Source organism: Nycticebus coucang, chromosome 12 (genome assembly GCF_027406575.1).
Source record: "Nycticebus coucang isolate mNycCou1 chromosome 12, mNycCou1.pri, whole genome shotgun sequence".
Taxonomy (NCBI): domain Eukaryota; kingdom Metazoa; phylum Chordata; class Mammalia; order Primates; family Lorisidae; genus Nycticebus; species Nycticebus coucang.
The window spans coordinates 40149993-40164453 of NC_069791.1; the positions used below are offsets into that span (position 1 = coordinate 40149993).

The window sequence follows — 14461 nt, forward strand, 5'->3', positions numbered from 1 at the left end:
AAGTATTATTCTGCCTTAAAAAGGGAATTCTGACATATGCTTAACTTGCATGAACCTTGAAGACATTATACTAAATAAATAAAGCCAGTCATAAGTGTATATGGTCTCACTTACATGAGGCAATTACATAAGATAGTTTCTCTTTTTTTATTTCATCAGTCACACTAAGAATGCTCAGAAAGAAATGTGCATCAGGTATTTCCACATTCAGTTGAATTCAACCAATTACTGAGTACCTGAATATAGGCAGTACACTAAATGAACATGGTAGGTAAGTTCTGGAAGTATAAAGTAGGTAAGTTCCAAAGTATCTTTAATCTTAAAATGTTGTAACCTATAAAAGACAAACACAAATGGGTATTTCGATACCACACCATAAATATGAAATAGAAATACAATGAGTTTTAAACACAGAAGAACCTACCTGAAGTGTCCTTGAGATCCTGAATAAAAGCAAAGCTACACTTGGCAATATTCTGAGTTTGTCTACAGGATAGAATATATGATCTGTCTAACTTCATTTAAAGTACTTGCCAACTCTACAACAGAATCTTCCCATCTGAGCTTCAAATTACTTTATTGTTTTGTCAAAACCCGTCATTTTGAAGACAAATCAATCTCAGGTTCAGGGAAATGAAATAATTTGCCAAAGATCCTGAAGACAGCAATCTCTAGTAAAGTAAAGACTACAATATTCATCACTTATCCTCACTGGAGTTTTCTTTCCATCACACATCTATGTGTGAGAAATGGGAAAATAGATGACTATGATTTAAGCATAGCTGTAGGCCCTTTACATAAGCCATCTCCCTTAATCCTAACACAAAGATACTGCTCCTATTTTACAGACAAGGAAGCAACTTCTCAGGGGTTATATTAACCCAAATCTTTCTATCTCAAATATCTATGCTCTTTCACTACTCAATGTTCCTTTATTTCAGTGATAGGTGTATTCAAACAAAAATAAGCTATTGTTCCCATTAAATCCTCAAGAAAAAACATATCATTCAAAAATAATGTATTATTCTTATGGAGCACGTAAGAAATTAGTTTTTCTTTCCTTTGATTTGGCTTCTCAAGCATTACAACTTTCTCCCTTAACCTGTTCCCTAACTCAAGTCTCTTCAAATTCACATCTGTAGTATTTCTACCACCTTACTGGTCTCCCATCCTCCCAAACAACTTTTCTACCTTTGCCACATATTAACTTTCCAGTAACACATGAGTTTTATTGTTCACCCAAAATATCTTTTATAATACCTAAAATTGGCAGGTATTATTTGCTCGTACCTGTCATTTTAGCACTCTGATAGGCCAAATCAGGATGATTACTTGACCTCAGGAGTTTGAGACCAGCCTAAGCAAGAAAAAGACCCTGTCCCGGGGCGGCACCTGTGGCTCAGTGAATAGGGCACTGGCCCCATGTGCCGAGGGTGGTGGGTTCAAGCCCAGCCCCGGCCAAACTGCAACAAAAAAATAGCCGGGTGTTGTGGCGGGCGCCTGTAGTCCCAGCTGCTCGGGAGGCTGAGGCAAGAGAATTGCGTAAGCCCGAGAGTTAGAGGTTGCTGTGAGCTGTGTGATGCCACGGCACTCTACCCGAGGGCGGTACAGCGAGACTCTGTCTCTACAAAAAAAAAAAAAGACCCTGTCCCTACCAAAAAATAGAAAAATTTAGCTAGGTATTGTGGCAGGTGCCTGTAAACTCAGCTAATTGGAAGGCTGACGCAAGAGGATTGCTTAAACCCAGGAAGGAGTTTAGTTTGCGCTTGCTGTGAGCTAGGCTGAGGCCATGGCACACTAGCCTAGGCAACAGAGTGAGACCCTCAAAAAAAAAAAAACAGAACTGAACACCTAAAATGTCTGTCAAACACTGCTCAAGGCATTACAAATACAAGAACAATCAATACAGACATGGTTCTGGCAGCTCCATAGCTCAGTGGGTAGGGCAGCACCAGCCACAAACATACACAGAGGCTGGCAGGTTCAAAACCTGCCAGGGCCAGCTAAAACAATGACAACTGCAACAACAAAAAAAAAACAGCCAGGTGTTGTGGCCGGTGCCTATAGTCCCAGCTACTTCGGAGGCTGAGGCAAAAGAATCACTTAAGCCCAGGAGTTTGAGCTAGGACACCATGGCACTCTACCCAGGGCAACATGAGACTCCTGTCTCAAATAAATAAATAAATAAATAAATAAATAAATAAATAAATAAATAAATAAATAAATAAAAATAAAGACAGACAAACATAGTTCTTCTTCTCAAGGAGCTCATAATCCAGCAGAAGATATAAACAGTAAACAATTACCCAAATTGTGGTAAGGTCAATGATGAACTCAACAGTGCTGGCCAAAAGTCTCACGAAGAATCAGGAATAGTTTGGGGGGTTTTTGAGACAGTCTCACTCTGTTGCCTCACGATAGTTCTGTGGAGTCAGCCTAACGCATTGCAACCTTAAACTCTAGGGTTCAAGTGATCCTCCTGCCTCAGCCTCTCAAGTATCTGGAGCTACAGATGCTTGCCCCAATGGTCTCACTCTTTTTTTTTTTTTTTTTTTTTTGAGAGTCTCACTTTATGGCCCTCAGTAGAGTGCCATGGCATCACACAGCTCACAGCAACCTCCAACTCCCGGGCTTAAGCGATCCTCTTGCCTCAGCCTCCCGAGTAGCTGGGACTACAGGTGGCCACCACAACGCCCGGCTATTTTTTTTTGGTTGCAGTTCAGCCAGGGCCGGGTTTGAACCCGCCACCCTCAGTATATGGGGCCAGCGCCTAACCAACTGAGCCACAGGCACCGCTCTCCAATGGTCTCACTCTTGATCAGGCTGGTCTCAGACTCCTCAGCTCCAGCAATCCTCCAGTCTTGGCCTCCCAGACTGCTAGGATTAGAGACACACTACCACCACCAGCTGGGAATAAAATACCAGAGAAAATGTTTAAGGTAAGACCTAAATGTGAACTAAGAGCTACAAAATAGAAGGTGGAAAAAGGCCAAAGAATTTGATTCCCAGGGCGGCGCCTGTGGCTCGGTGAGTAGGGCGCCAGCCCCATATACCGGGGATGGCACTTTTGAACCCAGCCCCAGCCAAACTGCAATAAAAAATAGCCGGGCGTTGTGGCGAGCACCTGTAGTCCCAGCTACTCGGGAGGCCGAGGCAAGAGAATTGGCTAAGTCCAACAGCTGGAGGTTACTATGAGCTGTGACGCCAAAGGACTCTACCCAGGGCGATAAAGTGAGATTCTATCTATAAAAAAAAAAAGAGAAGAAGAATTTGATTCACAAACCTATACTGTGAAATGTGCACACTTGTGTTGGTAGAAAAAAACCCATGTTAGCCGCTAATTCTTTTTTTTTTTTTTTTTAATTTGGCCGGGGCTGAGTTTGAACCCGCCACCTCCGACATATGGGACCGGCGCCCTACCTGCTGAGCCACAGGCGCCACCCTAGCCGCTAATTCTTATTTCTTGGTTCCAGTATACATCCTCAGCTCTAGGAAGGATAGTTCAATATGCTAGGCTCATTCCTGCAGGTATGTTTCATCACTCACCTAACCCTAAAATCTGTATACTCTCCAAGAAATCTTGAGTCTCTCAGTATAAAATAGTCCCCAATTCTAATTTTGTTTTATTTTTTGAGACAGAGTCTCACTATGTCACCCTCAGTAGAGTGCCATGGTGTCACAGCACAAACTTTTGGGCTTAAGCGATTCTCTTGCCTCAGCCTCTGAAGTAGCTGGGACCACAGGCGCCTGCCTAATTTTAATGCACTGTTTACCAATTTACAGAAAAACCACTGAAAATAATGCAATCACCTCTTTAGTCTTGTCCAAAGAACTAAAATACATAAGGAGATACCATAATGATTCTTTCATATCACTATGAAATGCTCAATAAAGGAATTTTTTTCCCCCAACAGAGTCTCACTCTATCACCCTAGGTAGAATACAGTGGCGTCATCAGCTCCTGCAACCTTGAACTCCAGGCCTCAAGTGATCCTCTCACCTCAGCTTCCTGAGTAGCTGAGACTATAGACACCCGTCATCATACCTGGCTAATTTTTCTCTATATTTGTAGAGACAGGATCTTGCTTTTCCTCAAGCTGCTTTCAAACTCTTGACCTCAAGTGATCCTCCTGCCTCAGCCTCCCAGAATGCTAGACTACTCAACCTCAATAAATGATTTTTTTTCAATATCTAAGCACCATGTAATCACCTATCTACGCCCCCCCCAGGGGTCCTCAAACTTTTTAAACAGGGGGCCAGGTCACTGTCCCTCAGACTATTGGAGGGCTGGACTATAGTTTGAAAAAAAAAAAAACTATGAACAAATTCCTATGCACACTGCACATACCTTATTTTGAAGTAAAAAAACAAAACAGGAACAAATACAATCACACGGCCTTATGTGGCCCGGGGGCCACAGTTTGAGGACCCTTCTGTTAAGTTTCTGTACAGATGGGGGTCTCACTGTGTTGCCCAAGGTAATGTGTTTTAACTCCTAGGCTCAACCAATTCTTGTTCCTCAACCTCCCAAACAGCTGGCATTACAAGTATATGCCACTGTGCCCAGGTGTCCATTTGGTTTTAAAGCCAATATAATTATACTGCTTTCGCAAATGCAAACTAAATCACTAATTTGATTACTTCAAATGCATTACCATTACTGGAAAACATATTCCAAATTTTCTTTTACTAATAATAGATAACTAACCTCATATACATGTTGGAAACAATTTAAAAGGTTATCACAAAGCCTTTTAGGTCCACCAAATACACATATATGTTAAAGAAAACTGTTTAAAATGTAGATTTGGGGGCAGCGTCTATGGCTCAGTGAGTAGGGCGCCGGCCCCATATGCTGAGTGTGGCAGGTTCAAACCCAGCCCCGGCCAAACTGCAACAAAAAAATAGCCGGGCGTTGTGGCGGGCGCCTGTAGTCCTAGCTGCTCGGGAGGCTGAGGCAAGAGAACCGCGTAAGCCCAAGAGTTAGAGGTTGCTGTGAGCCGTGTGACGCCACGGCACTCTACCCGAGGGCGGTACAGTGACACTGTCTCTACAAAAAAAAAAAAAATGTAGATTTGGTTTGTTTTTTGTTTTTTTGAGACAGAGTCCACTACTCCCTCACCCTATGCAGAATTGCCATAGCGTAACAGCTCACGGCGGCCTCAAACTTTAGGACTCAAGTGATCCTCTTGCCTCAGCCTCCCAATTAAAAGTGTGGCTTTTTGTAATGCAGTATTTTGGTCCTTCATATCATTTTGCCAATTTCTGCAGCACTCATTTGCAAATCCTTGCCACACATTTGCAAATCCTTGCCACACATCCTTGCTATTGTATCATCTAACTTGATACAATGCTTTTTGGCATTCCAGATCTTATACCTTTTCACCACAATAATAGTAGATCATTCTTAGTTTTATCAACTCATTTGCACAATGTCTGTCTCTACCATCCATGAGTCAGGGCTGTATTTCATATAATGCTGTATCCCCAAGACCTAGAATAGTACCTGGTACAAATTCTGTAAACAAACATATATCCCATAGTAAACGCTGACTAAATTGTGTGCCAATTACTTTACATACAATCCACATAACAATCTTACAAGATATGAACTATTACTGTACCCGTTTTACAGATGGAAGACCTGATGAAACATAACATTAAATAAATAAAGCCTATTGTGGCTCGGCACCAGTAGTATAGTGGTTATGGCGCCAGCCACATACACCGAGGGTGGCAGGTTCAAACCACTGGGCCAGTTAAACAATGACAACTGCAACAAAAAAATAGCCAGGCTGGCGGCAGCGCCTGTGGCTCAGTGAGTAGGGCGCCAGCCCCATTGAGGGTGGTGGGTTCGAACCCAGCCCCAGCCAGCTGAAACAGCAATGACAACTGCAACAAAAAGAAAAAAACTAAATACATAAAAAAAATAGCCAGGCACTGTGGTGGGCGCCTGTAGTCCCAGGTACTTGGGAGGCTGAGGCAAGAGAATCGGTTAAGCCCAAGAGTCTGAGGTTGCTGTGAGCTGTGAGTACGGCACTCTACTGAGGTTAACAAGTGAGACTGTCTCCAAAACAAAATAAATAAATAAGAAATAAATCCTATTGTTGGTATTTCAATTTAATGCTAAGAATTAACTGAGTATTCATTATACCCAAGATACTATGTTAAGTACTTAAATCTAAACATAGCCATGTACAGTGGCTCTCTCCTGTCATCACAGCACATTTCAAGGCCCAAGTGGGAGGATTACAAGGTTATAGTAAGCTTTGACTGTGCCACTGTATTTGAACCATGGGGACAAAACAAGATCCTATCTCTAAAAAATAAAATAAAATAGGGGGAAACAGAAAGAGGGAAGGAGGGAGGGGGGTGGGGCCTGGGTGTGTGTCACACTTTATGGGGGCAAGACATGATTGCAAGAGGGACTTTACCTAACAATTGCAATCAGTGTAACCTGGCTTATTGTACCCTCAATGAATCCCCAACAAAAAAAAAAAATAAAATAAAATAGGCTGGAAGATGAGTCCTGAACTATAAATATTATACTTGCATTAGTGTTGAAAGAGGTACATAGTGAAAGGGAGGTCCAGCATGAGGTATAAAATATTACTATATGTAAAAGTATTTTATTGCCTCAATCATATAGATCCTTAATAAATCTTGACAACAACCACAATATGCAGTCTTTTAATAGTAATCTGATTTAAAGGTTTAGTTTCTATACTAGAAAAAGATCTTACCAATCACACTACTGGGACAACAAGAAATATAAACCAGTTTTCCCAACGTTGAAGCAATTTTCTAATACACAGGGCCAAGAATCCAAACTATGACCCACAAAACGGTAAGAGCCATGGGCGGAGCCTGTGGCTCAGTAGGTAGGGTGGCAAAGGTGGCGGGTTCAAACACGGCCCTGGCAAAACTGCAACAAAAAATAGGCACTGTGGCAGTGCCTGTAGTCCCAGCTACTCAGGAGGCTGAGGCAAGGGAATCGCCTAAGCCCAGAAGCTGGAAGTTGCTGTGAGGTGTGAGGCCACCACACTCTACCAAGGGCGATAAAGTGAGACTTTGTCTCTAAGAGAAAAAAAAAAAAAGTAAGAGCCTGTGGCCTTTCATTATTAACCTTATACCACAGATTATGCATTCCTTTTATGGGGGGGGGGGGGGGGGGCGGGGGGAGACAGTCTCACTCTGTTTTGCCCTGGGTAGGGTTCTGTGGAGTCAGCACAGGTGTGAGCAACCATGCCAGGCCCAGATTGTACATTCCTAATCCCAAAACTTCAAATGTTCCAAAACCCAAAGCTTGCTGCAGTTCATTACTGCTGTTATTTAACAACTGATGCAGGTATTCTGGTAATGCTAGCGTGCTCTTTAGTTACCTTAAATGTTTTTTTGTTTGTTTGTTTTTTTGAGACAGTCTCACTATGTCACCCTTAGTAGAGTGCTGTGGCATCACCAGCCTCCTGAATAGCTGGGACTACAGGTGCCCACCACAACGCCCAGCTATTTTTTTGGTTGCAGTTGTCACTGTTGTTTAGCAGACCGGGGCTGGACTCGAACCGGCCAGCCTGGGTGTATGTGGCCAGCACCCTAATCACTGAGCTACAGGCGACAAGCCTATTTTTTCACTGCATTAATGGTATGTCACATTTTTTACTGGAAGTATTTCTGTGCAAATAAGAAAAGGATGGCTTATTTCATGTACATGAAAATATACCAAAAATTAAAAAAAAAAAAAAAATCAGACATGATTGCAAGAGGGACTTTGCCTAACCATTGCAATCAATGTAACCTGGCTTATTGTACCCTCAATGAATCCCCAACAATAAAAAAAAAAAAAAATCCACACTTGAAAACACTTCTCGTCCCAAGCATTTCAGATAAGGGATACTCAACCTGTATATGGCCCATCCTTACACGTACATTTTTTAAATTTCAAATTAGTATGAGGGTACAAATGTTTAGGTTACACTGTTTAATTCTAAAGTTAAGTTCCAGTTGTAGTTGAGCCCTTCACCCAGGGGACAGCTAACACCCTCCCATTGTGTACCATTAGGTGAGATCCAGCCGATTGCCCTCCCAACACATGTACTTTTCACTTGACACCTAGATTTATCCAGAAAGGCTGACAAAGGAGGTTTTTGAAAGTCATGTTAGGTTTGTCAAATAAGTTGTGGCTTATATTCTAGCTGACCCCAAAATAGAGGTTTTCATCAACTCACCTAACACAGATAAGAAACTAGGAGTACTTTTAGGTATTTTCTGATTCAATAACTAGTAGTAATTTGTAAACTAAAATAATTTTATAAGCATCTTAAATTCTAAAATTTCATTTAGCGGCTAATTTACACTACTTAAAATTGAGACCATATGTTCCATTTTCTTGGCATTAACTTTCTAGCATCAATCTATATTCAGTACAAGTGTTGACATTTGATTACTCTTTTGTTGACTCATTCATTGAAATATGTTTTATGTTTTGAACTCTTTATATGATAGATACTGTGTTGGAAAAATGGATATAAAAAAAGACATTTATGGCTTGGCGCCTGTGGCTCAAGCAGCTAAGGCACCAGCCACATACACCTGAGCTGGTGGGTTCAAATCCAGCCTGGGGCCCACCAAACAATGACGGCTGCAACCAAAAAATAGCCGGGCATTGTGGCAGGCGCCTGTAGTCCCAGCTACTTGGGAGGTGGAGGCAAGAGAATCACTTGAGCCCAGGAATTGGAGGTTGCTGTGAGCTGTGAAGCCACAGCACTCTACCCACGGTGACTAGCTTGAGGCTCTGTCACCAAAAAAAAAAAAAAAAAGACATTTACATTTTTTCAGTTTTTTAAAATTAATTTAGCCTTTGAAATAACCTAAAATGGGTAACTTTTCCAAAAAGTATGAGGCTTCACTAAAGATTAAAAAAGTACTTAGGCTTAAGATCAAAGTAAAAGAAAAGTTATTTTTTACTAGATTCACACTGCTAAATATTTCCCCCAAAGAAAATTCTACTATCTTTATAACCAAAATAAAAGTAAAATTACAAGCAGCTGGGTGCAGTGGCTCAGGCTTATAATCCTAGCAACCTGGGAGGCTTAGGCGGGTGGATTGCTTGAGCTCAGGAGTTCAAGACCAGCCTGAGCAAGAGTAAGAACTAAAACTAGCCGGGTGTTATGGCAGGTGCCTGTAGTACCAACTACTCAAGAGGCTGAGGCAAGAGGACTGCTTGAGCCTAGGAGTTTGAGGTTGCTGTGAGCTGTAACACCATGGCACTCTAGCCTGGGCAAAAGAGTGAGACCCCATCTTTAACAAAAAAAAAGTAAAATTACATTTCAATTTCAAAATTTTCTAAATTTTACCAAAATAAGCAAGCTTATACATTTATTCTGATTTTGAATACCTTTCTCTGTTGGGTGGAATCAACATTTTTTTACCAAGTGTCATTTAATCATTTTATGAATTAATCACTTTTCACTACACAAATTCCCAGCACATGTTGGTCAAAGACACCTTAGGTCATGGTCTCTAAAAGCTGAGTCTTTACATTTAATTCTTTTTTTAAAGGAGCACTTAATATTAAAAATATTTATGAGATTTTAACAAATTTTAAAGCGTATCCGTTAAATTCTAAAGTACAACATAATCTCAAAGTGTGAGGAAGACAGAACAGGCACTCCAACAGAAATTAAATTCTAATGATAGGCTCGGCGCCTGTAGCTCAGCAGCTAGGGTACCAGCCACATACACCAGAGCTGGCGGGTTCAAATCCAGCCCAGGCCCACCAAACAACAATGACAACTACAACCAAAAAGTAGCTGAGCATTGTGGCTGGTGCCTGTCGTCCCAGCTACCCTCCTTTGGGGAGGCTGAGGCTAGAGAATTGCATAAGCCCAAGAGTTTGAGGTTGCTGTGAGTTCTGACTCCACAGCATTCTACCCAGGGCAACAGCTTGAGACTCTGTCTTAAAAAAAAAAAAAAAATTCTGATAACAGAATCCTTGTAATAGGAATGTCTACAAATTTTTTAAAGTACATTAAAACTGTGGTATCCTTACATCAGTTACAAAAATAAAGACTTTGGGCGGCGCCTGTGGCTCAGTGAGTAGGGCGCCAGCCCCATATACCGAGGGTTGTGGGTTCAAACCCAGCCCCGGCCAAACTGCAACAAAAAAATAGCCGGGAGTTGTGGCAGGCGCCTATAGTCCCAGCTGCTCGGGAGGCTGAGGCAAGAAAATCACATAAGCCCAGGAGCTGGACGTTGCTGTGAGCCGTGTGACGCCACAGCACTCTACGAGGGCAGTAAAGTGAGACTCTGTCTCTACAAAAAATAAATAAATAAATAAATAAATAAATAAATAAAGACTTTGTACCATACAATCTGTAAAATCCATGTAGATTTAGTGTAATCTGCAGGAAGAGTTTAAGAATTATTGATCGTGGGCAGCGCCTGTGGCTCAGTGAGTAGGGCGCCGGCCCCATATGCCGAGGGTGGCGGGTTCAAACCCAGCCCTGGCCAAACTGCAATAAAAAAATAGCCGGGCGCTGTGGCGGGCACCTGTAGTCCCAGCTACTCATGAGGCTGAGACAAGAGAATCACGTAAGCCCAAGAGTTAAAGGTTGCTGTGAGCTGTGTGACGCCACGGCACTCTACCGAGGGCAGTACAGTGAGACTCTGTCTCTACAAAAAAAAAAAAAGAATTATTGATCGTTTGTAAATTCAAAATACCTCCAGAAAAAAAACCCAAAGCCAACAAGGAGGCATTTAAAGTTAGGCTTTTCAATGCCACAAACCAGTTTCACTAGTAAAAATGATTTTTCATAAGTGACAAATCTATTATCCTGAAATGGTAAGATTAAAACACTACTTTGTGTGTCTCCTAAATGTTTAAGCATTAAGAAAAAGCAAGTCAGGCTCAGCACCTGTAGCTCAGCAGCTAGAGCGCCAGCCACATACACCAGGGCTGGTGGATTCGAACCCAGCCTGGGCCTGACAAACAACGACAACTACAACAACAAAACAGCCAAGCGTTGTGGCAAGGTGCCTGGAGTCCCAGCTACTAAGGAGGCTAAGGCAAAAGAATCGCTTAAGGTCAAGAGTTTGAGGTTGCTTTGAGCTGTGACGCAACAGCACTCTACCAAGGGCAACATAGTGAGATTGTCTCTCTGTCTCAAAGAAAAGCAAGTGAGTATGCTTGGTTATCAAGCTTTAACTCTATTTGGAAACCAATATTTTACTCTTTACTCTGAAATACAATGTAAATATTAGATATTCAACCAAACTTCTATTAAACCTCAAATGAAACCAAAATCCCACTTCTTTAACCAATAATTCTATGTCTATGAATTAGACATTATTCTATGTTTAGATGGGCATTAACTAAAAACAAAACAAAACTGACGCATACCTCTCATTATTTAAGGTGAATTATTCTAACCTTTGTCAAGTGGAAATAGCAGGAGACTTGAAAAACCTTTGTTCGGATCCAGCTCCACCATTTCCATGCTATATTTACTGTCTTAAGACATTCAACTTGCTGCTTCATCTGTTAAATGGAAGTCAAAATAATATCTATCTGGTACATAGTTGTGAGAACGAAATGGAGACATTTAAATTGTGCAGTGCTAAGCAGACGTGTGTATACCAGGTGAAATGAAAAACTGTGGTAGATGCTGACGGCATAAACTAATTTCAACTTTCAAATATGTAAGATTATTGTATCATTGACGGATATAATAAAATGATAAATAGCACATGCTTCATTATGTAGTTCACATCAATTTTTAATTTTCTGGAAGACGTTCTCCTTCCTCCTTGCCTATACAGTTCAGCAAAATTTTTCTAAGGTTTGTACAGTCTATTTTACCCCATTCAAGATAATTTCCTTCACTAAACATTAAAGTAAATGCCAAACAGAATATAATGCTAATTTTCTTTTTTTTTTTTGTAGAGACAGAGTCTCACTTTATGGCCCTCGGTAGAGTGCTGTGGCCTCACACAGCTCACAGCAACCTCCAACTCCTGGGCTTAAGCGATTCTCTTGCCTCAGCCTCCTGAGTAGCTGGGACTACAGGCGCCCGCATAATGCTAATTTTCTAAACATTCAGGGCTTTTAACTCCCTGCAGCATTAAATATAAACCCACGCTCATTTTCATCACTTAACAATCGAAATTTCTAGAACTTTAGAATATTTAAATTTTTAAACAAAATCTCTATCAACTGTTAAAAATACAACTGTTCGTCAAAACATCCACAGAAGGCCAAAATAAACGTTAATATACTATACAAGTCGTATATGCATGACGTGATTCGTTTCTAAAAGCGCATTAAAAATCAAGTAATTAAAATATGAAGTCTTCCAAAGAAATCAAAAGTAATGATAGAACAAGTGAAACGTGTACTATTACAACAAATGTCCTGAAAAAAATGGGGTGCATTTTTCAGTTCCCATATTAATTCTGTACTAATTCCTTCAGACACCTATCCAATACACCTTAAATATTATCATCTAAAATCATGACTCTCATACGTTGAAACATTACTGTTTTAAGCCACATACTAACATGTTGCACCTTCAAGACTGTATTTTGTTATGATTCCAACTCTCCCATTCCAAAAGTTATTTTAAAGACCAGCAATGCACTCATGCACTTTTCTTCCCCAAACGATTCAAACGCGTTTTAAACTTTCTCCCAGATTTGATCACAAATAGAAAAGATTATTAAAATCACGTCGGAGACCACAACATTGACTACAAATGAAGGATTTAGGAAACAACGATTTAAATACAAAGGAACAGTTCTTTTTTTAAGTAAAGAAAAGTGAATAGTTGGGGTCTCCTCCCTGCACAAGGAAGTTCTGTTAAATCCAGGCGAGACCAGCCATATTGGAAAACACTTGTCAATTATAGTTCTGACAAGTGTTCACGAACACGGATGGATGAAGCTAACCTTGTGTACCGAGGTGTGTACATCAAGGCCCTCTTCTGCTCCGCCAGAGGCTCTGGGCCTGTTTGGGGATCGTTACCGAGTTAGAGCTGTCCGTAGGTCGGTGAGGAGCGCAGAGCCGAGGGGAAAGAGGGCGGGGAAAGGAGAGTTGGGGGGGAATGGTTTGAGAGTTGGAAGCCGCTATCCGCTGCGAGAGGGGCGCGGCGGCAGCCAGAGATTTCCGAGTTGAGAGCCTGGGGGAGGGGCCGAGGATTCGGGGACCAAGAGGGAGCGCAGGAAAAAGTCCCCTTGGTCCCATCGAAGGGGCCCAGGAGTTCAGGAGGAGGAGGGGAAGGGGTAACGCTTCAGGGCACTGACCTGTCCTCCGAGTCCATGCGGCTCAGGGGCTCCCCGTCCGACGACATCTCCAAGCTACCTCGGCGGCCCGCGGAGGTCGCACTGCTTCCGCCTCCCCCGGTCCCGTAGCCCTCGTCGCCGCCGCTGGAGACGACGCTGCTGCTGCTGCTGCCGCCCCCGCCGCCGCCCTGGCTGCCCCGCGGTCCCTTGGGCTCCTCCAGGCCCTCCTTGCCGTCCCCATCCCCGCTACTGCTGCTGGCGGCGCCGGGGCTCAGCGAACGCGTCTCGTCGCTGCTGCTCCCGCCGCTGCTGCCCACCAGGCTCTCGGCGCTGCTCTCCTCTTCGCCCCCGCCGCTGCTGCTGCTCTCGTCCTCTTCCTCCTCCTCGTCGTCCTCCTCGTCCTCGTCCTCCCCGGCCTGGCTGGCGCTCTCGGGGCTCGGCTCCGACATCGTCTCCGCCTCACCGCCCCCTACTCCGCCGCCGCCGCCCCCACCGCTGCCGCGGTTCAGCAGCAGCGCCGCCACCGCCTCGGCCTCCGCCTCCTCCTCCTCTTCGTCCTCCTCCTCCTCCGGAGGCTCAGCCCGGCCCCGCGCCGCCGGGCTGGGGCTGCCGGGGGGCAGAGGGCTCAGGCGGGAGAGCTCCTCCAGGTCGGCCATGTCGGTGATAGCGGCGGCCATGGCGGCGCCTGCTCCTCCTCCTCCTCCTCCTCCTCCCCGCCGCCGCCACCGCCTCCCTCTCTCGACTCTAGCTCCCTCGCCCCCTCCCAAACGCCCAAAACTCCGCCGATGCCGCTGCAGAGCAGGAGGAGGGCCCGCGGGCTGCGTCAGCCTGCACACGCGCTACGGAGCCCGCGCGGGGACAGGCGCGCGACTCCGCGCACTCACGCGGAGACGGCTGCGCGCCTGCGCGGCGGCACGAGGTGGCGCCTCCCGGGGCCGCGAGTTCCGCGCCCGCGCCCCCGCCCGCCCCGCCGAGCGCTCGGAGTTTCCTCGGGGCCTTCCCACGCCCTCCCCATCCTCGCAGCTGGCGGCACGCGCAGAACCAAAACCCGAACGCGGGCTGGGGATTTCAACAGCCCTCCGCGTTCTCACGGTAAAGTCATTCATTCCAGGCGTGTGTGGGGAGTGTCCCCAGTGTACAGGCTCCGAGCCAGCAATCGAGCAAGTTCCTGGGCTTCTGAGCGCTT

General features: G+C 44.1%; 1 protein-coding gene across 3 annotated transcripts in view; it reads right to left on the reverse strand.

Annotated features, from left to right (window-relative positions):
• AEBP2 (AE binding protein 2) overlaps positions 1-14461 on the reverse strand; it is a 120927-nt gene that overhangs the window by 78825 nt on the left and 27641 nt on the right. For 2 of the 3 annotated variants that reach the window (XR_008373505.1, XM_053558130.1), the window contains exon 1: positions 13297-14161. The exons of the other annotated variant lie outside the window; for it this stretch is intronic. Coding sequence is in view for 1 of the 2 variants with exons in the window: in XM_053558130.1 (XP_053414105.1) it covers positions 13297-13952 (656 nt within the window). In the remaining variant the exon portion in view is untranslated. Of the gene's footprint in view, positions 1-13296; positions 14162-14461 lie in introns of those variants that run through there. 3 annotated transcript variants of the gene reach the window in all.